Raw genomic sequence first — 24,429 nt, 5'->3', positions numbered from 1 at the left:
CTGTTCTACAAGTACTTTAACGGTGACTGCTCCGAACTGCAAGTACTTGTACCCCCTCGACGTAAATACCCCGACAAACTCGACACAGCAAAATCCAACCTCTTCAGTTGAGATCCCTAGATGTAAAAGAGCCTTCTACTCCAGTAGTTTCTTCCCCAGAACTGCTAGACTTTGGAATTCCCTTCCGGGTTCCTGCTTCCCCAACTGTACTGACATGCAGAAATTCAAGTGTAATGTGAACCGACATCTTGCTGCCCAACTCCCCACATAGTACACCTGTAGCTTATGTCCCTGATAGTAGCTCCTACATCAAAGTGGCAATGTGCCTTGTTTGTGGTGAAAATGTAAAAAAAAATTTTTTTTTTTTTTTTAAACTAATTCTATCACTTTAACACATAGGTAAGCTAGGCTGAGATGAGTTGCTTTTTAGCATTTTCTGATAACTTTTGCAGGTACTTGTACAGGTTAATCAAGATATTAAAAAATGAAAATATCGAAAAAGGTTATTGTACATATCTGTTATGGAATGAAGTTTTCCAAAAATATTTCACTTAATTTTATCAAGTACTTTTTCTTTTTTCTAGTATTAAACATGGGGAGGGACTGTCGGCACTTTAAACTGAGTTATCTCCCTGTGGCGTTTTCAAAAAATTAAAAGATGGCTACCTTCAACGCGCTGTCATGAAAGTATTTTTATTTTTCCAAACTACACGATCAAATTAAGCGAATTTTTTTTTTTTGGGGGGGGGGGTCTTCAGTTCAAGATACGTATCTTTTTTCGATACATTCATTTTTAATGTCTTAAACTGTACAAGTACACTTTTTCAAAACTAAATGGGATCTTGGTATTCAGATAATACTATTGAAGCGGCACTATCTAGACAAGTTAAACCGGCTTCTTTCGAAGGGGGAAGTTTCGTGTGAGTATAAAATTTAAAATCTGTTCTCTATCGCATATCCCGGTCAGAGGAGATGACGACGTTAGATCTTGCAGGTAGGTGTTGACGTCCTACATACAGCGCCTTGTATTCCCAAATGGTCACCCGTCTGCTAGTAATGACTCGACGTTCTTTAACTTCAGTGATCTGAGAAGCTGTCAACATGATTATGCAGTATATTATATAAAGATAATCCCTTGTAATGTTTCATATAGTACTAAAAATGTATTGAGATTGACAAGGTATTTGACGCTTGGTACATAAGATGCATACTCATTACAAATGCGAAACAATACAATGTTTACGCAGAATCACACTTGGAATATTTCAATGCCTAGTTTTTGTTGGGACTAGGAATCGGTGAATGATTATCCAAATTTTCTCAACATTGAATTCAGTTTGACGTTACTATTATGAATTTTATGAAAGCATTCTTTCTAGGTACGGGCAAAATGAATGCCGATGTTCAAAATGTATAAACATTTTGACTCCTCCCTTTATTTAAAAATTCACCAAAAATCAGGCGATTAACCAATTTTAATGAAATTTTCAGTATTTATCAAATAATGATCGCAGAATATAAACTAATTAATTTTATTTAAATCTTAGTGAAAATGTATTTTGTTTAAACAAAAAATACCTTTTACTAAAGTTATGGTTTTCAGTAGTAAATAAAAAACGCAAGAATTTTTGCTTTTTATATAAATAAAGCATAATTTGTAACAATAAAAATAAAATTTTTATAGGAACATTATGAAAAAAGCCGCTTAATCTGTAAGGAATTCTATATAACTCGAAAAATGAATTTCTCTAACTACCGATATTACCATTGAATTAACCATTGCTTATTTAATATTTTAACACAAAAATTATAATTGCAAAAAATATTTCTTTTTTATTTTAAACTAGCGGGGGTACCTGGCGTTGCCCGGGTGTTTGTAGGTGTGTGTGTGGTGTTAAATAAAAAAGAACCCGGGGGTGGGGGGTAGGATCGAAGCCTTGAGGCAAATTTTGAAAATAAAATCGTCCAGCCAGAATGAATTAGTGAAAGATGTTTGAATTTATTTAAGAACCAAATTGACAGGTGCGCGCCCGGAAGTCGTCAATCGTTACGACATCAATGACCAAGTTTGTTTGTTATAAGCGAAGTAAAAAAAGAAAACAACGGTAACACTTAAGCGGGGGAAAAAACACAAAAAACTAACGTACGGCAAATGATGAAAACAGAAAAACGAACACGTGAAAATGGCTTAAATAAGCCTGTTTCAATATTAAAATTTAAAAATCGGTGGGTACCCGGGTGTTTTTGGGTGTAGTCGGGGGCGGATAAGCGCAGTAAAAAAAAAAAAAAAAAAAAAAAAAAAACACTAACGTTACATGAAAAATTGCTTAAATAATACTGGTTCAATATTTCGATTTAAAAAAAATCGAAAAGACATCTCGCACCACGATTCGAACCCAAAACGTTTAAATAATGAACCAACGCGCTAATCGACTGAGCTAACGCAACGTACATGAAATTTGTTCAGTTTTTCAACTATTTAAAGTAAATCAGGGCATGACATCATCTGACGCATGCATAGAACCGGTCGAGAGGGCCGTTTTTCAACGTAACATTTTTTATAATTTTGAACAATAATTTAAAAAAATTAACTTAAAAATAGGAACATAGAAAAATAATTAAATTAAAAAATGCAAAAATTAATACGACTTTCAGAAAAAAATGTACGGATGTGCGACTGGCAAAAAAATAGAACTTCCCTTTTAATTACATAATGTAATTTTCAGTCGTTCGACTGCCTGAAATTTTGGGCCTTTGTAATTTTCGTGTTTACAAAATTTTAGTTTCTTGCATTTTGCGAACGCCAGAATCATGCGGTTTTTGGGCTAATTAATTTGTTTTGTACAAACAAGGTGTTTTTGTTGTTTGATTCAATATCTTAGGACTTTACTAATTATCTTTTGAAATAGACCCAGAAAACTATTTATTTTTTTTAATGGATTTTTACAATGAATTTTAACTTCAAAATTTAGCTGAATTGGGTAGCTCACCATGAAAACATTTTCATAGCTTTTTTTTTTTTTTTTTTTCACGTGTACGAATATTCTTTTTCTTTTGAAATTAAGTTTAGTCTTTAATCTTTCAAATACAATCAAAAAGTAGTTGAAACCTACAAAAAAATAAGTCTGCTTTCAAAACTAGGTTCCCCATTTTTGCCTGTACCCAATTCTTTCTGACCTGGCCATTAATACTCTTGAAGGAAGTTTGAATGTCAAACTTTTTCACTTTTGCTGATTTTCTACGAGAATTTTAGTGTATTCAGTTCTGGAAGTGAGAAGGCCATGTTAGTATAATTACAAAGTACTCTTTAATATTTTAAGAGGCAAGAGTATTTTAGTGATTGGGTTCAGTTGGGTCACCCTGCATGTTGACATTAATTTTAGCATAGAATACCTAATTAGATATCAAAAGTACCAAATGTTTCCCATTTTCAACAAAAATTCTACATTGGAATATTCCAGATGTGACAATGTCTAAACCTTGCCATCTTTTTAGAATGACTTGTTATAAAGTCTATGCAAGAATAATTGTTGATGAAAACCATTAAATCATGGTACACTTTATTACTATAGGGAACATTTTACTATGCAGTATCTGAAAACTGAGACCCTATTTGCTATCCTGAGCCCATTTCCACTTGGTGTATGCAGTTTTAAGGAAATTGTCATGTCAAAACTTCCAAGTGTCTCCTTTATGAAAATTCAAAGTGGCCCACGTTCCGCGACAACTTAATTCTAAGAAAGGTTTAGTTTAAGAATCAAGATTTATTTACTTCCGGTTATCATGGGATAAGATTTCATTTTATAGAGGACCAAAGCCTACATAATTTAATATCATAATTGTTAAAAAGTTACCAACGAAAAGTAAATATGAAAATCTTTAGAACTTTTTAACCAAGTAACAAAATTTATCAAGATTAAGTTTCATTAAACATTGATTTAAATAGTAAAACTTTTATATTAAAATTTAACGTAAACTTTATCAAACATTAGATGTTTCAATTTGTTTAAGCTAAATAGAACTTTTAATCAAATGTGAACATTTTATAAGTGTTTTCATGAAATGTATTTTTAATGAATTTTGATACTCAAAATTCATTTAAAAAAAAAAAAAACGTATCCAATAAAAAATGCTACTAAAGTGATTGTCCTTTATTATCTGCCGCTAGAGAAATTCCTGTAGCAAACTATTGAAGTTTTCTGGACTAGTTCACATTGCATGGCTCAGAATTTAGCTTTACAGATCCTCCAGCTCCCTTCAATGCGATTTGTATGAATATTTTCCTCTGTGATATTTCTGATGCAATGCATTAACTTGCTCTCATCTCTCAACGGTTCTTTCGGGATTACCAATTTCAACTGGATTTTCCATTTAGACATTGTGCAAATATCCCTGATGAAATTTAACCCATCCACTAAACTCGTCTGACACACCAGTTTCTTTTGAAATTTTTACTATCGGTGTCTTCAGACTCCAATATAAAATTTGGATTAAAATGTTTGACTTTAATTTGCTGCCTTCAAGGAACGATCCCACTCTAATATTTTTCCTTTTTCCCCATTTTGGACAAGCCCAACAATACGTGTCGATATATTCCTTGCCCCGGCGACATTGTAGGTTCATACGTGTAAGACTCTCATCACATTTCGGACACGTCTGCTAGTTGGCGATTAAACCACGACATGCCAACCCTTTCATACTGCTTAAATTGTCAGATATCATTAAAAATGTCTTAGAACAGTATTAGTGGTACAAACATCTGCTGCTGGCATCACTCACCACATCGACTAATTTTGTTTATTTGGCCTTCGGGACAAGATCAAAGTGTAGTATCTGTTCTTCAGATGCTGCACTTCTATTTCTTGTTCTCTTTCGGTGGAGGAGAAATCCTTCACGACTGAGACAATTTTTATTTTTGTACCTTTTCTCCACGTTAAAAAACGATCCTGGTGTCTAACTCTGTCCCGTGGAGAGGCATAGTAAATAGGTACAATTATTACCTTTGGAATTCACAGGAAAGAAAATCTCGTTTAAAAACATTACAAGTTACTTTATTTCTTTTTTCTTTATAGTTAATGCCGCTTCATTTTACTATTAGAATATTATATAAAAAAAATGTTAGTACTTGTCCACTTGTTACCGTGCTGAAATAACGTTATTTAGAAAGCTATTAACATGGGGAGGCCCTTCTTTTTATCCTAGGAACCCAAAAATGCCTCAAAAATGGCTAGAAATTATGGGGTAATGTAAGTTTTAGCCAACTAAGTCCATTCATAGTCATTTCGGACGTTTTAGGAGTAACATAGTAGCCAAATAGCTGATTTAAGATTTCGGGTAATTTTGAGCAAATTTCGGCTCATTTTGGCCCTTCTTTTCATCCTATAAACCCAAAAATACCTTAAAAATGGCTAGAAATCATCAGTCTCAACTATCTATACCAATTTGTATCCATTTAGGACGTTTAGGTGCATGCAATTTTGCATAATGTAAATTTTTGCTGCAAATAGTGGTTTTGGGCCCGGGGGGGGGGGGGGGCAATATCGTAAAAAAAGCCCCCCACATGCCAAAAATGACTTTTTTCAAAAATTCTTTTCTCTATCTATTATCCTAATGAAGAGATTAAGCTAGGTGCAAATGGTTTTTGAAGATAGACCCCTAGTACTGCCGCCCTCTACTTTATACTTTAAGGCCGGTAGAGTATTTCTCATTGAAAGAACAGGGTCGATAACTCGTCTCAGTCGCCAACAAATTTAAATTAATGCCGGAAATTTTAAAATGAAATTTAAACTAGTTTTTATCAAATAATTTTCATTTGCTACAATTGAATCAAATTTTCAAGCAATGTGATTTGAATTTTAGTTCTTGATACGCTTCATTTTCATAAATTTTGAATTCATTTAAATGATGAAAAACAAGTTTAAGATGGGGTGCTACTAAAATAAGTTTCCTAACTTCTCAAATCTGGCAATAATTTTTGACAAATTGAACTTTCATTACGAGTGGTTACTCATGGGTTAAGTCCTTGCACTGTAATTTCAAAACATTTTGAAGTTTGTTTTGTATATTGCTTAGTAGGTACGGCCAACACGCGCCACAGATTTAAACCCCCTCCCCATATGTAGCACGAAGTAACTAATTTAATTTTTTTTTATACCATTTAAAAGACTAGCCAAATAAAGTACTAATTTTTTTTTTTTTTTTTTTTTTTTTTTTTTACAGCGTATGAAAATGCGAGACTAAAAATCGTGATTACAAAATATCGACGTTTTAAAACATTCCTATGTAGTGTTTTTAAAAAAAAAAAAAAGCAAAATATCAACTAGTGGTCAGATTTTCTATAAATTCAATTTTAAATAAACTTTTAAAAGCAGTTTTCATTAAATGTGATGTTTTTAGGTGTTCTAAACTCTGCATATTTATTTCATGTTATTAGGTACCGGCAAAAATGGTCGAATAAAGATAGGGGGTTATAGTTTTGAAAGCCTATTTATTTATTTTGTAAGTTTGAGTTTTTATATCAAAGGCCTTCGATAAGGTATGGCATAAGGGCCTACTTCACAAGATTTACTGCTACGGTATAATTGGAAATGTTTTCTCGATCATTAAATCATTTCTCTTCGATGGACAGAAATCAGAGGCCCTCAATATTAATGCTGAAGTCTCTCAGGGGCTCATCCTGGGCCCAACTCTCTTCCTGATCCACATCAATGATTTCCCAAAACACATACTTAAATCATTTGTTGACATCTATGTTGATGATGCGACCATCTATGGCAACACATCAAAGGCCGTAAATTACAATTCTCTCTCCTCTGATCTTGAGCGCGTAGTACAGTGGGGGGGGGGGCTGGTTACTATCTTTACATCATCAACGCTTTGATCCCCATCGGGCATCAATTGAAATGGGTGGCTCTCGTCTAGGGGGCGCTCCATATTTTGATAAGCTTCTGGGCTTGACCTTTACTCCTGACCTGAAATGGAACACGTACATCAAGTCAGTTGCCAAGGTCGCTGGAAAAATGGTAGGATCTTTCTACCGCTCCAGCAGATATCTCACCCCTGATGTAATTCTCTATCTATATAAAAGCCAAGTACGTCCAAGGATGGAATACTGCTGCCACGTCTGGGCAGGAGCTGCTAAAAACGGCCTATCCTGCCTTGACAGAGTACAAAATAGACTTCGTGGCCTAGTGAGTGATGCCCTTTTCTCTTCCCTGCAATCTCTCCTCCACAGACGTTGCAAGCCTTTATTTTATCGTTACTTCCATGGTAAGTGCTCGTCTGAGCTCCAATCTCTGGTCCCCTTCGCCAATCTTTCACGATAAACACCCGTCTAGCTGAAACCACTGTCAAAAATTTTCCATACTCCTTATCTGTGCCAAAATCAAAACAGATTCCATGAACAAAGCTTCTTTCTTAGAACTGCATGCCTGTGGAACTCTTTTCTGGTTGCCTGTTTCCCACCTGACTACAACCGGGATGTCTTCAAGTCTAATATAAACAAATTCCTGATGAACCGCCCCCTTAAGACACTTTATCAAATCTCTATAACTAACGTACTGTACACGCAATAACCCTTATCCCCGAGTGGCTTCCGGGCCTTGATAAGTGGTGACTACCTTGTTAAAAAAAAAAAAAAATCAGCTAAATTTTGCTAGTTAAATATACTAACGGTTCTGCCTGACTTTGCTCAGACCCTATGTACTATTCATAAGTTTATGTGCATATGTACGGTAATGTCTTTCTATATAATAGGCTTCCTAAAGTACCATAGAGAAAAGTTGGTAAGGACCGCAGAGGTCAAATTTTCTTTGACCCCATAACATTTGTTTTGGGCTCAAATCATGTTAAAATGTTTGATCGATGTCCAAATAACCTACGTCTAAAATTTTAAGTGTTTAGACCCAAAATTGGCGGAGGAGTTTGGTAGAGTTCTCAAAGATCAAATCGTTGAATTTTTACCCCTTAACAGCCAAACTTCTGACCAAAAACCGATCAAAAAGATTTTCCCAAATCTCAATACTCCTTAGGTCAAATCTTGTCTGTAGACCCAAAATTGAGTTATGACAGGGAAATGTGTACACACGCGCGTGCGCATTTTCACTTTTATAGATATAGATTCATTGTAAAAATCCTTTCCTAGATAAATATTTTCTAGGTCTATTTCAAAGTTAATTCGTGAATTCCTAAAATATTGAATTAAGAAAAACGCCTTGTTTGTACCAAAGATAAAAATAGCTTAGACCCCCCCCCCCTTTCAAATCAGGGATTCTGTCCTTCGCAAATTCCCAACAGAAGTTTTGTAAACATAGATTATACGGAAGCCCCAAATATCAGTCAAAAGGCTCTGAAAATGACATGTTATTAAAAGGAGGTAGGGCTGCTGTTTTTCCCCCCCTCAGAAGTGCATCCGTACATGCCTGTCTTGAGCGTTTGTATCATTTTAATTTAATTTTTCGATGTTCTTGTTTTTAAATTAAAATTTTTCAAGATTATATAAAAATTATGCAAAACCTGTAATTTGAAAAAATATATTTTTGCAATTTGTTTTTGTGCGTGAATATATTAAACAATGCTTAATTTAATGATATCGGTAGTTTGAGAAATTAATTTTTCTTGGTCTTTTTTCATGTTTCTGTAAAAATTATTTTTTTTTTTTTTAAATTATAATTTACGATGTTTTTTGTTTTTTATAAAAGAAAAGCAAAAATAAATTCATGCATGGTTTTTTGCCACTGAAAACCATAACTTTAAAGGTATTTTTTGTTTTAACCGAAATATATTTTCACTGAAGTTTAAATAAAAGTAATGGGTTCATTATATTCCGTGATCATTTGATAAATACTGATAATTTCATTAAAATTAATTTCCTGATTTTTTTTTTTTTTTTTTTTTTTTTAATTTTAAGCAAAGGGAGGGGGTCAAAATGTATAAACATTCATTCATTTGCATTCATTTGCACGTACCTTACATGTTATGAGAACTAAAAATTTAAGCTAATAAAAATTGCAACATTTTAAGCTTTAGAGTTAATATATAAACCCATTATTTCACTTTGATTTTATAAATAAAAAATGAACATAAATCAATGTTGAAAAAAAAAATCCATGTTTTCAATATTAAATTACAAAAACTCTAAAAATTAAGATTTAAATGGAATAAAATTGTAATATTCTGCGAAATGAAATTTTAAGCATAATTTAAGTTTTTTGTTTTTTTTTTTTTGTTTTTTTTTTTTGTTTCATATAAAAAAGTTGACTTGACAATTATAAAATTGCAAATTCAACTACAACTTGAAATTATTTTAATTCTTAAAAAATGCAAAAATGGTTGCATGAAGATAGTGACAGTTTTTAAAGCCGAGTTATCTTTTTTGGTATGTTTCCGACTACTTTTTAATTGTATCTGAAAGATTAAAGACTAATTTTCAAAGGGGAAAAATATTTGTACACAGGGAGCTAATTAATGCACTAAATTTGAAATTAAAATCCTTTGAAAGAAATATTTTCTGGGTTTATTTCAAAGATAATTAGTAATATCCTAAGATATTGAATAATAAAAAAAAAAAAAAAAAAAAAAAAAAAAACTTATGTATACAAAAAATAGCTTAATTAGCTCCTAAAAGCGAGATTTTGTTTTCTTTCAATCGAAAGAAAACAAATTCTCGTCACATGAATTATACAGAAACCAAAATTGTCAGACAGTTGAAAATGACGTTGTGTACTTAGAAAGGTTTTTCTTCCAAATGTGCATCCGTTTCGTGAACGTTTGTCTAATTTTTACTATTTTTAAAATTTTTTTTTTATTTAATTATTTTTCTATGTTCTTGCTTTTAAACTAAGGTTTTATTTTTCAAGATTATATAAAAATTATGCCGAAAGTTTCACATTCATGCAAGCAAGGAAAATATTAGAATCATACATATAAAAATTATGCATCACCTGTAATTAAAAATGTAGATTTTGCAATTATGATTTACGAAAATATTAAACAATGCTTAATTCAATAATATTGGTATTTCTAGTTATATCAAATTCATTATGAATTTTAGGGGATTTTTTGTAATGTTCCTGTAAAAATTTAATATTGTTAGAATTAACGATGCCTGCTTTTTATAGGAAAAGTAAAGTCTTGCATTTTATTTTTTTTAACACTACTAAAAACCATAATTTTAAAGGTATTTTTGTTTAAACAAAATAGTACATTTCCACTCTTATTTAAGTAAAAATGTGTTCATTATAATCCGTGATCATTTGATAAATACTGAAAATTTCATTAAAATTGTTTGATTTTTGTTTTTTACCTTAAGTAAAGGAAGGGGTCGAAATGTTTGCAGATTTCAAGCATCAACATTCAGTTTGCACATACCTATTACCATGTTTATTTTTTGGAGGGTGAATACTTGATTTTAGCGCTTTTTTTATATGTACGGAGGTCTCCTAATTAATGAAATTAACATAAACGCTGCTTCCTCTGACTTCCGCGTTTAACGATTTCTGTAAAAAGCATGCACATTTTTAAGGTAGACACAAAATGACGTGGCTTATAGTGCGTAAAATGTTGGCGATTTTACACAAATGTGAACATCATATTTATTAAATGTATTTTAATTTGCATATAACTGTGCAAAGGGATTTAATTAGACAACCGCCAAAAATGCCCGAAAAATCAAGTTTTTTTTTTAAAACGAAATTACATTTAATAAAATTCATTATTTCTGAGTAACTTTTTTTACAGAAAGATAAAACCCTGAATTTTATAGAAAGCAGAATAATGTAAAACTTTTTCTATTAATTAAATGTTAAATTTTCCCCAAAAGTTAACAATTGACATTTTTGGTCCTGCACAAAAACGTATATAAAGTTTTTAATGTCTAAGATTAGGATGATTTTCTGAGAATATGCAAAAAATATAAGTACCTGGATTTCAAATAATTCCACTTATTCATATAGGCAACCAGTTACTTCGCGTCGATTTGATACAATGTTTACTTTTGTACTTCATAAAAAGCAAACTACCGAAGACCAAACAGGCCAAAAAAAACTTATTTTTCAGTGACGAAAATTTCAATGTATTAACGCTGAGGCTGGCCAGTACCAGATGGGTGACCATTTGTATAAGTTAGGTTTTTAATGTGTATGTGTGTGGCGGGGTTAGGTTCCCCAAATTGGGGGGGGGGGGCAATTTAAAGCAGAATAAAAAAAAAATTATCTCAGCGCGTTTGGTCCACCGTAGTCGAAAGGCGACAAACGTTTTCAAACGGGATCGAAAAGATATTTTTAACACAAAGAGCACAATATTTATCGATTGTATTTATTTTTATTTTTTTTTTTTTTGTATTGATTCTTCAAAGCATACCCTGTTTAATAATGGTCATGCATTATTCAGTTTGCTAAAAAAAATTAATTTATCAAAGATTTTAAAATGGCTTTTTTCGTATAAATATTAAAGTTTTGCTTAACTTAAATTAGTTATTTTACTTAACATATTCACTGAATTTCACACTTCAAAACTCAAAAGCGGAATAAACACAATCGAAGTTCTGATATTCAGACGTCAAAATAAGCTATGCAAACAAGTTTTTTTTTTTTTTTTTTTTTTCTATAATCCTGTCCCTTACAACGTTTTCAGTTTCAGATGATTATTTTAAGCATATTTGGAACCCCTTCAAAACAAGGGGGGGGGTAAGCAAAAAATATATATGTACTTTTTGATGGACCGTCTTTTTAAAAATCTACCAAAAATTAGGTAATTATCCAAGCAATACAAATTTGCAGTGATTAAGAGAAGAACGAACTTTATAACAGTGTACTTATTTTTCATAAACGATATTTAATATATTTTTTGCTTACACACCCCCCACCCCCTTGTTTTGAGGGGGTTCCAAATATGCTTTAAAATCATCTGAAACTGAACAAAACATTGTCTTGTAAGGGACAGGATTATAGATTAAACAAAACAAAAAAAAAACTTGTTTGCATACCTTATTTTGGCGTCTGAATATTAGAAATTCGATTGTTTATTTATTCCGCTTTTGAGGTTTGAAGTGTGAAATTCAGTGAATATGTTAAGTAAAATAATTAAAGTAAAGCAAAACACAATTTTTTAATATTCATACGAAAAAAAGCCATTTTAAAACCTTGGATAATTTTTTTTTTTTTTTTTTTTTTTAATTTTTTTTTTTTAGCGAGTCGAATAATGCATGACCATTATTAAGCAGGGAATGCTTTGAAGAATCGATACAAAAAAAAATCGATAAATATTGTGCCTTTTGTGTTAAAAATATCATTTTTTTTTTTTCGATCCCGTTTGAAAACGTTTGCCGCCTTTCGACTACGGTGAACCAAACGCGCTGAGATAATTTTTTATTTTGCTTTAAATTGCCCCCCCCCCCACACACACACACATACATTAAAAATCAAACTTATACAAATGGTCACCCTTTTTTTTTTCTTTTTTTTTTTTTTTTAAGTATTTATATACGTTTTTTGTGCAAGACAAATGTCAATTAACTTCTGGGGAAATTTTAACATTTAAAATTTTATTAAAAATAGAAAATTTTTTTACATTATTCTGCTTTCTATATGATAAAATTCAGGGTTTTGTCTTTCTGGAAAAAAGTTACTCAGAAATGGATTTTAAATGCAGTTTCGTTTTTAAAAAAACTCGATTTTTCGGCCATTTTTGGCGGTGTCTAATGTCAACCCATGTCACGGTAACATATGTTGAACGAGTTTCTAACAGTATTTTGTGTTTTTTTTTTTTTATTTATTACTCATTTTCCCAAAGTTACCGCCTTAGAGTCGGTTGCCATTTTAAATTTTCCAATACATCGGTAAACACTGTTTTTCGAGCTGAATAAAGATGTTACATTAAATATAAACACTAAAAACATCCAGTTAGGTAGAAAAGTAACTTTTGATAACATTTTTTTGTTATATATTTGTTTTGTGACAACTTTTTCGAATCTATGTACAGTAAAACAAACCCGCAATATTTCATAAAATTAATGTTGAGAACCCATAAACTTCGTGAAGCGATTGAACATAACTGCCTAAATATTGGAAGTGTTTTGCATTCAATTTATTTTACATCTATTAAAATGGATCCGTTTTAGTGGCGTTTCCAAAATAGTCAATCTTTTTCACTTTCCCTTTCTCGTCCATAAATCTCTACTTCTCTTTAATTGTGACCCTCTTTGCAGTTCAGATTCCGGCATGGGGAGGTAAGTAATCTTTAAAAAAAAAAAAAAAAAAAAATTTGTTAGGTTCAATTCCATTCATCCTAGCATTTTCATATATTTGACAACTTGTTATTTAACACATTGGGTTTCAATATCTTTATTTCCTAGTTGGTTAAGTTTTTAATTTTGTAACTTTGTCGTTTTTATTTATATTTCACTTTTTTTATATCGTCAACTTTCAATTTTCAGCATGTTATGGTTTTTTTTTTTTTTTTTTTTTAAGCTATGATTTTTAATTTTAAGCTATTTTCATTTTGTTTATTGAAACTCCTTAAAACCTTTAAATAATTCGAAGACTAAAAGTCAGAATCAATATTTTTTTTATATAAATTTTATTCCTGAAATGGTTTTGAAACCTTGCCTGAGTTTAAAAAAAAATTTTTTCTCAAGTATTTTGGAGTTTCATATGTTAGCATGACGTCAATTTCGTTGCAAATTTAAAAACTTGTTTAAAGCATTTTCGTTGTCGGTGTTTTTAGCATGTGAGTCGATGTTGCATGTCGATTGCGTACTTATCAAAACTTAACCGAAAGAAACTTAAACACCTAAATATTTAATTTTACTTGAGATTAGAAAATGGATGACTAATTGCATTTTATATTAACAGAAAGATTCGATGTTGTCCATATTTACATTTTTATCACTTTTGGAGTTGGATTTGGAGGATCTATTCGGCCTTTTGGAGGGGGGGGCGATGAAAGTACATGGACGTTAAAATTTCAATAAATTACACAATTTCTAACAGAACAAAAGTTGTAGCGGGTGGGGAAGCATTTAACAAATGTTACCATTTTCTATTTATCTGGATATTTTTTCTCGACCCTTTTCATTTTAAATTGTACGAATTCATTTAGTTTAATACCTCAAGCTTTTCCCAGAAAATGACCCCCCCCCCCTCCCCCATGCACTCCTTCTCCAAAATTTGTCTTACTATATTTAACAATTTTTGGACTTAAAAATGTAAAACTGATTTACATTTATGGGTGCTTAGCGATAATGTAATTGATTTAATCAAATCAAGTTTCAGAATGCATAGTTGAGGGGAGGGGTCCATTTCTACTTTCAGAATTCTTGGACAGGAACTGAAAGTTTTTACTTCGCTATAAACTTAATTCTTTAACTTTGGAAAAATTGGCTTAATATCTGTTTACGATAAAAATAGTTAAATGTTTCACATATCAGATTTTAATTATTTTAATAAATATATTAATGCTCGGCTTTTGCTTTTAGAGGCTATTTCAGCTTTTGTAAAGATTTCTTACAAGGTATTCTCATGAAAATTTGTAACTAGCGATGAGAAAATGACTTTTCTTTAAAATTCAAATGTGATTAAAATTGGAACTTTTCATTTGCTTCTCTTTTGCTGATTTTCTCCATTCTTTGTCTTGGCTATATATATATGCACACACACACACAACTCGATTGCCATGTCTGACTTTTGTTGTTGCATTGAACATTTTGGCGCTATTGCCAATAGCTTTAAGTTTTTGGAAATATATTTTTCTTCAGTGAAAGAATGTGAATGATTTGAAATAGTTTCAGCATAAATAAGTCTTGTTCAAAACGTCATATCAGTAAAATATTCTAATTAATGGATTTTATATTGACATTTGAAACGTTTAACATTTAAAGATTAATATAGGAATTTTTTTTTACTCTTGTAATTTTTAATTGACATTGAAAATTTAATTTTTACAAGAGTAAAATTTAATTTTTTAATTTATAGATTTTAGACTTCTAATCTTAAATTGTTCGCATTTTTTTTTTTTTTTTTTTTTTTTTGCACATACACATTTATATTTTATTAACATAGGAAAGTTGATGCATAAACTGTTTAACAAAATGTTATTTTGTACATTATTTTAAAATCTTAATTTTAATGAAATTTTAGTTTTCTACTCTGAAAATAAGATTAGCGGCAAATTTTATATTCAAACTTTGAAACATTTTCATATCCACTAAATTATACATAGTTTTAAAATGTCTGATTTTTGCTCCACAACAAGCCTTTAATTTTTTGATCAATCTCGTGGTACAATCTTAAGTGTTCGTTTTCACATTTTTAGAATATCACAAGTTTCGCAGCTACAGCTAAAATAAATTTTCGATTAGTAGTTTGTTTCTGGTTCACAGTTGGAATAAACTTGCACCTGTGCTTCTATTGGACACCTCAAGGATGAATTATGCAAAATGAAGCTCAAACTTTTTGTATAATCATGTCTTGTAACCTTAGAATTGATTACATGTTCTTTAAATGGGCATAAAATGGTGCACCTGTTAAAATACTTATGTCAATGTTCACAAGTTTCCACATTTGACTTCTATTTGCCTCTTTACTTTTGAAGAACATTGCATTACATAACTAAAATTGTTTTTAAATTGACTATATAAAGTTATAAAAATCTTAAACTGACATTTTCATGATTGACTGGAATCTTTTATAAATGACACTCCTTGCAGAGTTTCCTGTTTTTATGAAATTTTTCATTTTAAACTTTAACAAAAATTACCTGGATGGCCATTAAACTGTGCACATAACTCTTAGAAAGATTATTTTGAGATGGGTTTTTCCGATGAAGCTAATATATATATGGAGATATCTCCTTGCAACTGATATTCTGCCATTGTCTTCAGGCAATGATTTTAAAGTTAGGAGCTAGATCTCGCCTTTCCTATCTAACCTGATTTTTTAAGCGATTTTTCCTCACATTGAAAGGTTTTTTGTTTGTTTTTTGTTATTGAATTAATAATTTCAGTATTTTAACATTTCATGATACTCATGTGGATTTTATTATCCAAATTTTAAATGTTATAACTTTTTCATAAAATTTTATGTGCATATTTTTAATGCTGTCATAAATTAGAAATACTACAAACGTTTGTTTTTAAACTTAACTTAATACTAGTTTAGTTTAACCAATTACCTGCCAGCATCCCATTAATGGGACGCTCAAATATCTACATTTACATCTAAGTTTCCCTTAATTTGTCCGCTAATGGGTTAATTCAAACCTGAAGGTTAACGGTTTTGCATCTGAAGCCGAGTAAACTGAATATTTTGTATTTCTTGCATTAGATTTTTATTTTTGCATTTTTCAAGTTAATTTTCTTCAGAAGACTTCAAATTTTTATTGCAAATAAATGGAGCAAATAGTTTTTGGTACATTGAGCCATTCAACCTTTTGTCTGACCCAATCATTGATTTTTGTCTAAAAGAATTTAAAAACACTAATATTCACTTAAATATCTGATTTGTTCTCAAAAACTAACTAGTCTGAATATTTTTATCCTGACTTAAACGTTCTACTTGGTTTCACTTAAGAAATCTATTGCTGAAAAATGGTTTTGCACATTTTCCAGAATTCCAATCTTTTGAGGATCTGTATAAAAAATATTTTCTTAGAATACTGTTGTCACATCTGAAGTGTCGCTCTGTATACAAAATTTACTTTGCAATCGATCAAATAAGTCATTCTTATAGTGATCAAATTTATCAAAAAGCCATAAAAGAACTTTCGATGTTTGCACCACTAAAATTCAAACAAAAACTTAAAATGCTGAAACCTAATAATAAAATATTACATCTAATTTTTTGTAAAAGCTTTTAATAAAGATGGGGAAAAAATTAATTCCACTTTCAAATAAAGATAAGTTCTTCATTTTTAAAATTTATTTTTTTCCAATACTATTAACCTCTAGAAAATCATTGCTAATTCTATAAAGTTTTCCTACCCTAATACCATATTGATTCCTATTATTTCTCAAATCTTGAACTTTTAATATGCTAGTTTATTCGAGATATATATATATTCCTTATGCTTACAGTGATATTCCTTTTACAGGATTTCAATAGGTTTTTATAATCAATCTTTGATATTGCGCTGGACTTTGTATTTATACACAATATTCACGAAAATAATTTTGATAACGTTTAAGATGAAACAATTTACTAGGAAGTTTTAAATGTAAAATTAAATTTTTTTTTTTTTTTTTTTTTTTTTTTTTTTTTTTTTTTTTTTTTTTTATAGTAACTTCTTTTACAATAAAATGTTACATGATTGGATGGATGCTAATCTGAACTTGCTGGGATGGGGAGTGCAATTGTTTTCTATAATTCTATACAAATGGAAGAAACTTCAGTATTTTAAGCTTGAATTCCGGTTATTTTTCAAACTGCTTGTTTAATTAATTTGTTACTAAATTGATTTTCATGGAAAAAAAACTGCAACTAATCTGTGTCCACAAATTCTGAACAAGATAATCAAAACTAGATTGTTACAAATCTTTGTTAGCCGTTGCAAAACTTCTTTTCAATTTGTATGATTTATTTCAGATTGAGTATATAAAATCATTTTTTGTATGCTTTAATTGTATAACGATTTCAACTTGTATGGTTTGGCTGTATTAAAGCGGATAATTTTAAGTCAACTGTCTGGAATGTTGATCTAAAAATCTGTTTGCTTCTCAAATATATTTTCAAAGACTGAGGTAGTTCTTTACATGTCGAGTTCAAGCATGATATTCAAGTCTGAAGTGGTTGTCTGCAGCTTGCAACATATATTCTACACCTGAAAATTTCTCTTCATAGAAAATGAAGTTTTAATTTGCATAAAAGCTTCAATAAATTCTCATTGCTAAGTGCAGTTTCATTAACCTAACATACTAGTGAATCTGAACGCATTTTAAAACTTTTCTAGTATTAGCCAACAGTTTTAACATTGTGTGAAAGTGGTGTGTTCATTTGGTGTACTTGTTCCTTTTAACCATTATCCCTTGGGAAAATGTATGGAACCACGCCCAAGCTACAGATAAATTTGTGGGCCAGCCTTGTCAGGGCAAATACTCATGCTACCATACAAGTTCATGATGTCGTTTACCTATTATCTGAGGAGTTATGATTTGCATAATCTGATTCAGATTCGTTTGGATTAACACTAAAATCTCTACTAAAAATTGAAAAATTTTGAAAACCTGATCTTCATGTCTTATAGGGCAAATTTTCCATAATACAATTTGCTGACATTTTTGTATTTGTCCTTTCGCATGTAAATATGTCTACTTCACTTTACCTTGAATTAAAATTTTCGTATTTTTATAACCTTCATAATCGATCATGCTGTTTGAATTGAAAATAGTAAAAGTAGAATCTGTTAAATAATCAAGCGAAGAGTTTTATCTGTTCTCGGGGTGGGACAATCTTGTTAGGCTGGTTTTATTTTTTGAAAGTTGAATTGTTTTGTTCCAGTTGACGTTGTAGTATACAGTTTCTCAAGTAGCTATTGCCTCACGTGAAATAGTTTTTATATACTTGAAATTTCATGTCCAATTCTCAAGTTGAGTTTGTGTACACATTCTTCTACTCTTGTTGATTCTACTTGAACTACTAATTTATTTGTAATTACCGACTTCTGTATGAATACCATGGCTCTTGTATCTTGAACTTTTAATTCCTAATAAACTTTTCACATTTTATACAAGTGTGATTCACTTGTATCCAAGGTTAAAGGATGAAGTTTCTCTTGATATAACTTAAGTGACGTAAAACTGTTATTCCTCAGCACCAATGACTAAAGATTAATGAATTATCTTGATTAGACAGTTAAAACTTTTTTACCCTATAAGAATTCTTTTCGAATGTGCACACTAAAACCATTTTGTTCTAAGGCAAGTTTGAAATTCATAATTTTACAATTTTATGGATTGCCTGTTTGAACAAATAGTATGTCAAATTTGGGTGGATCCTCTTTTCAAACTTTTAAATTGGCTTATAATGGTAAAGAACTCTTTCCTTAAACAGGAAACCTCAAATATTAATCCAACTTCTTAATTTGAAGGATTGGAATGAAATCGAATTGGGTTACATGATTTAATTTTATCTTTATAAAATATTTCAGAATTTTTAGTTCATAAAGTTAGCCTTTAGGAGTTTGATCTCTAAAGTTAAGATTTCTTTAAAAGAAAATTTTTTTTTAAATTTGTTTTTAATCAAATCTAAAGTAATTTGAAGATTTCAGCTTAACATTGTTTTAATCTTGACTAAAGTACTTAATTTAAAATGCCTGTTCCACAAGTATTCAATCTCTTCAGTTAGAAATGAGTATGGTTCCAAAGCTTTAAAAAAATATTTGGAACTTATCAATTTAAACAATTTCTGGAAAACTCTTTGGCAGCAATATGCTGTTCTTTTAATAAAAAAAAAAAATAATGCTTTGATTTCAATGCTTTAAAACATTTTCCCTTGTTGGAAGCAAATCTATAGTAATTTATTGCTTGCAATTATCAAATTTGCATGGTTTATTCTGAAGAACTTCAAACATTGCTAAATTTGTCATTCAACATTGAAATTAAGTCTATTTCCTTTTAATTCTGTTAATCATAATCGATTTTAGTGTTAATCCAAACTAATCTGAATCAGATTGTGCAAATAACTCCTCAGATAATAGGTAGACGACATCATGAACTTGTATGGTAGCATGAGTATTTGCCCTGACAAGGCTGGCCCACAAATTTATCTGTAGCTTGGGCGTGGTTCCATACATTTTCCCAAGGGATAATGGTTAAAAGGAACAAGTACACCAAATGAACACACCACTTTCACACAATGTTAAAACTGTTGGCTAATACTAGAAAAGTTTTAAAATGCGTTCAGATTCACTAGTATGTTAGGTTAATGAAACTGCACTTAGCAATGAGAATTTATTGAAGCTTTTATGCAAATTAAAACTTCATTTTGAGTATTATTCATGATTAACAGAGAATAAAAAGGAAATAGACTTAATTTCAATGTTGAATGACAAATTTAGCAATGTTTGAAGTTCTTCAGAATAAACCATGCAAATTTGATAATTGCAAGCAATAAATTACTATAGATTTGCTTCCAACAAGGGAAAATGTTTTAAAGCATTGAAATCAAAGCATTATTTTTATGGTTAACTACCCCCTTTCTGACGACACCAGATGCAAACCTTGATTTTAATTTTGACTTTGACTATTTTCTAAAATAGTCAAATGCTGGAAATAAATGCTACTCTAAAAATATAAATATTCACGAAAAGTTTATTTTCCAGTTGATAAATTATTAAACTGTACTTTGATGATACCATGTTGCAACATTATGTACAGTTGCTTTCAATGCCACAAAAACTTTGGATGTTAGAATTTCACGTATTTTTAATGCATTGTTAATATCTTGGAATTTTCATTTTAATTACAGTAAGGATCTAGAAAAGCAGGTCAGATTTTTGTAGATTTGGTTTTCTTTAAGTTTTTGTAATCTATGGACCAACATTAAGTTATGCTTATAAACAAATCGTTATCTTGCTAACAAATTAAAATTATATAAACTCTCTTAGGAGTAATATCTTTAGGGCACAAAATGCTTAAAATTATTTCAATTTATCTTAATATATTGCTCATTTATCATTAAGTGCCAAACAAGTGATTTATCTTCAAATCGAAAAGTTATGTCCAACAAATATCGATAACTGGCTGTTTATCTAAGTAATTATTAAAGGGGGTAAGGGGATAATTTGTGCTTTACCTATTCAATTGCAGTGCTTTTATAAAACTCCTTATTTCTTTCTCAATTCTTTACAAGAGTTACTTTGTCGTGTCAAGTGTAATTAAAGTTCTTGTAATAAAATTGAAGGATTCAAATAACTATCTGCACCTGTGATATCATTTCTAAACTTTTTTTTCATTGTTTCATCCATAAACTCTTTTGAACAGATGTTTTTTGCTCTAGATGACTTCTTAGCGCGTGGAGCTACACCGTGGGACCTGTTTAAAGGCCAAGCCAAGGTCAGGGTGTTTATGTAATATACACCCCCACCCCTCCTCAAATTCCTTCCTGTCTCTATTGTTTGACCTTTTTGTAGAATCTGCACCAGTTCCATCAGTCTGCAGTTTTTAATAGCTACAAGACCTGTTTGATTGCCACCTCATCTAAATTTGTCTGTTTCCTAAGCACTTTATTATTGTTCAATTTTTGTCTGATTTGTTATTGGTGCTCATTTGTTGTCGTTAGTTTAGATCCCTCATCGTCATTTTGCTTCCACACGGATCAAAACCGGATTTTCTAGTTGCACTTGATAGTTTTAATTTTTCACTCTGCAATTTTATTTCATGATTTCTAAAATGGTAAGCAATTTTTTTTTTTTTTTTTTTTTAAATGTTTTTATGCAAACAATTTTAACCTTGTTTTGCTTTCAATTCAAGTAATCTTTCTCATTCTCTTCTACAATGGACTCTTTAAAAATCTTAGATTGTAAATTCAAGAGTTTTCAACATAACTGTTAACATGTTCACCTTAAATTTGAAGAGATAAGATTGATTAGCCAAACACTTGTTTTTCTTTTACAAATGACTTTCAAATTGTAAAGTCATAACACACAAATGAAACCTTGATATTGTATGCAACAAACTTCATAACTGTATTTTTGTCTTTACAAACTAGTTCTACCTTATTGCACTTTCATATATGCTATTAAGTCAATATTCAATAGAATTTTGGTTTCTTATCTCTAATAATTTCAGTTTCAAGAAATTCCTTAGTGCTGCTACTGCTGAAAACTTGTAAAACAATTAAGAGCTAAAGTGTCTTAAACTAAAAAGATGTTTTAATCTGAGCACCCCAATCTTAATTTTTCAAAATTGAGCTTAAAATTAAAATTTAATCACTTGAATACCTCAAAGGCTACCGAGTTTTTGAGCCAATGGTGCTACTAGCATAAGTTAAATTCAGTTAGCAATCAAGTGATTGCTTATAAAATTTGAGTAAGCTTCTTGATGTAAGCGTCTTCAAAGTAACTTTCAGATTTTACCTCGACTCTTGAAGCCAATTGCACTTTTCAATAGATTCTTTTTATTAGTGATGCTGTAGGGTTTAATTTTGTCATAAAAATTGTTTTCAAATGTGAAAGTTATTGGAGTGTTTAATAGATTCTTTTGGTGTCTCGGGGTTTGCACAAACTTAGTCCTTGAGTTGTGCCTTAAAATGGCCTTATTTTTTAAATTGCCTTAAAGTCCTTTAAAATATGGAAAATGTCTTGAAAGGCCACAAAAAGCATTTTTTTTTTTTTTTTTGTCAAGTAAAAACATTTGTCAAAATATTAATAGTAATAAATACTATTAAATTTAAATATTAATACAAATACCATTTAAATATTGAAAATAAAATCAAAAATTGAAACTGTATATTATAAATGCAGGAGTTACATCCCTTTGTTTTCCAGGGAAAGACATCTTATACTGGAAGTTTGAAAATAAATACCTTCTGTCCTATTCCTTTGTCAGACGGTGGTCTTCTAAAACTAATGCATACCAAGCAGGTATGATGTAGAAAGCAATTTAAAAGTGCATTAAACATCCTTATGCCCAACAGGAAGGTAAAGGAAGATGAGTGTCCTGAAACAATGATACTTTTCGTGAGCAGATACCTGTCATTGGATCTGAAAAGTTTGGGTTCAACCACAGGAGTGAAGATGACAAGTTGCAACCTACATGAATATTTGTTACAGCCAGCTGTTTCAAATTATGAAGACTGTTCTGGTGGTCTCTACTGGCTAGGCCAACACAAAGAGGATTTCAAGGAAAGGTGGAGAATATGGAAGATGAGACTAGTGGAACAGGATCATGTGATCAGGTTAAAGCAGGATAGGTGTCAAATCCCAATAAACAATCCCCTGATTGTTTCATGCTCTATAGCTAGGCAGAGGTATGACATGTATCTGAAAAAACAAAGACGAAAAGATAGAGAAAACCTTGAAAGGCAGACCTTAAGCAGATAGAAAAACTGATTAGAAAATTATATTGTCATTGACTTCATCAGCAGATGCCCTTGCTCTGAAAGCAGAAAATTCTGAGAATTTGAATTTGACAGTCAAATTATTTAAGAAAATTGGCCGTTTTTAAAAAAAAAAAAAAAAAAAAAAAAAAAAAAAAAAACTGAAAATGGTTCAGAATGAATGTAGTGAGGAGTTTAAGCTGTAAATATTTGATCAGGTTTGTTGTGCATTAGATAACTTCATGTAAGTAACTGTACTACCTTTTAAAACTACTTCATGAAATAAATAAAAATGATTTTCTTATCAATTAAGTTTTTTTTTTTTTTTTTTTTTTTTTTTTTTTTTTTTTGTCTGGAGAAGGCTTTGAAAAATTCTGAAAAACCCTAAAACATTTGAAGTCATTGAAAATAAACATTGAAAATCTGTACCGACCGACCCTGTGTCAGCAGTAAAAGCTGATAGTATTAATGAACATTTTAGTTTTTAGGACTCTACCGAATGTTTATTGTCTATACTAAGTTGGGTGGGAGTCTTCACATTAACGGAGCTCAATCCTATTCATTACAAAACTTAACAAAATCTTTGCTCCTCTCCTAGATGAAATTGCCATAACTCCAATCTTATGTTTTACACTTGTAAATCGGTTGCCTATAATTTTGATTAATGCATGAATTTAAAGAACTGCTGATTTTTCTTAAATCGCTTCCCATTTAAAATGGGTCAAATTTTATAAATATCCCATGAGAGTAACTTATTGTATAAAAAAAATTAATTGCAATTCAAAATATCTGCTTAGTTTTCAATTGCTTATAATGGGGGGGGGGGTAATAACACCAAGCTTGTTTAGTATCGTCAATGTACAAATGACATTGAAATTAACTTAGTTTGAATAACATGTTTAATGAGTAAATTGTTTCAAATTGGTGCACACACACACACATATATATATATATATATATATATAAGCGAAATGAGGTTCAGGTAAGTTGTCCAAAATCCAGATTTAATTATAGTGGTGAAGACTGTAGGTTTTTTTTTTTTTTTTTTTTTTTTTTTTTTTTTTTTTTTTTTTTTTTTGCCACTGCTCAACACTCTGTGCAAATGATTACCACAAAACCGACCTGGGGTTTTACATCAGTTTTTTTTTCTAAATGCGCGTCGTAATGAAGACTAAGGTGAATTTCTCTCTGAATTATACTTATCTGGAAATTTGTCCCACATCTGGTATTCCCAAATGGTCATCCATCTGGTACTGATCAGGTTCATTTAACTTTAGTGTTCTAATGAGAATCACACTGTGTGTGTGATTCGAATCTCTCCCATTTTTACATGGTAGCATTAAGATCTTATACTAAAATAAAAATAAATTGCTAATTTCTTGTCAGAAAAGGTGATTTTAAT

The 24,429-nt window shown here is 30.6% G+C and overlaps 1 protein-coding gene across 2 annotated transcripts in view; it reads left to right on the top strand.

Annotated features, from left to right (window-relative positions):
- LOC145291393 (radixin-like) overlaps positions 1-24,429 on the top strand; it is a 69,084-nt gene that overhangs the window by 18,899 nt on the left and 25,756 nt on the right. Inside the window, exon 3 of one of the 2 annotated variants that reach the window (XM_080137188.1) lies at positions 13,205-13,225. The exons of the other annotated variant lie outside the window; for it this stretch is intronic. Within the exon in view, the coding sequence (XP_079993314.1) occupies positions 13,205-13,225 (21 nt within the window). The remainder of the gene's footprint in view (positions 1-13,204; positions 13,226-24,429) is intronic. 2 annotated transcript variants of the gene reach the window in all.

Source organism: Euprymna scolopes, chromosome 12, assembly GCF_053919585.1.
Source record: "Euprymna scolopes isolate OS-2025 chromosome 12, ASM5391958v1, whole genome shotgun sequence".
In the NCBI taxonomy this organism is placed as follows: Eukaryota; Metazoa; Mollusca; class Cephalopoda; order Sepiida; family Sepiolidae; genus Euprymna; species Euprymna scolopes.
The sequence above is the reverse complement of the archived record's forward strand: the minus strand, read 5'-3'. Positions and strand labels throughout refer to the sequence as shown.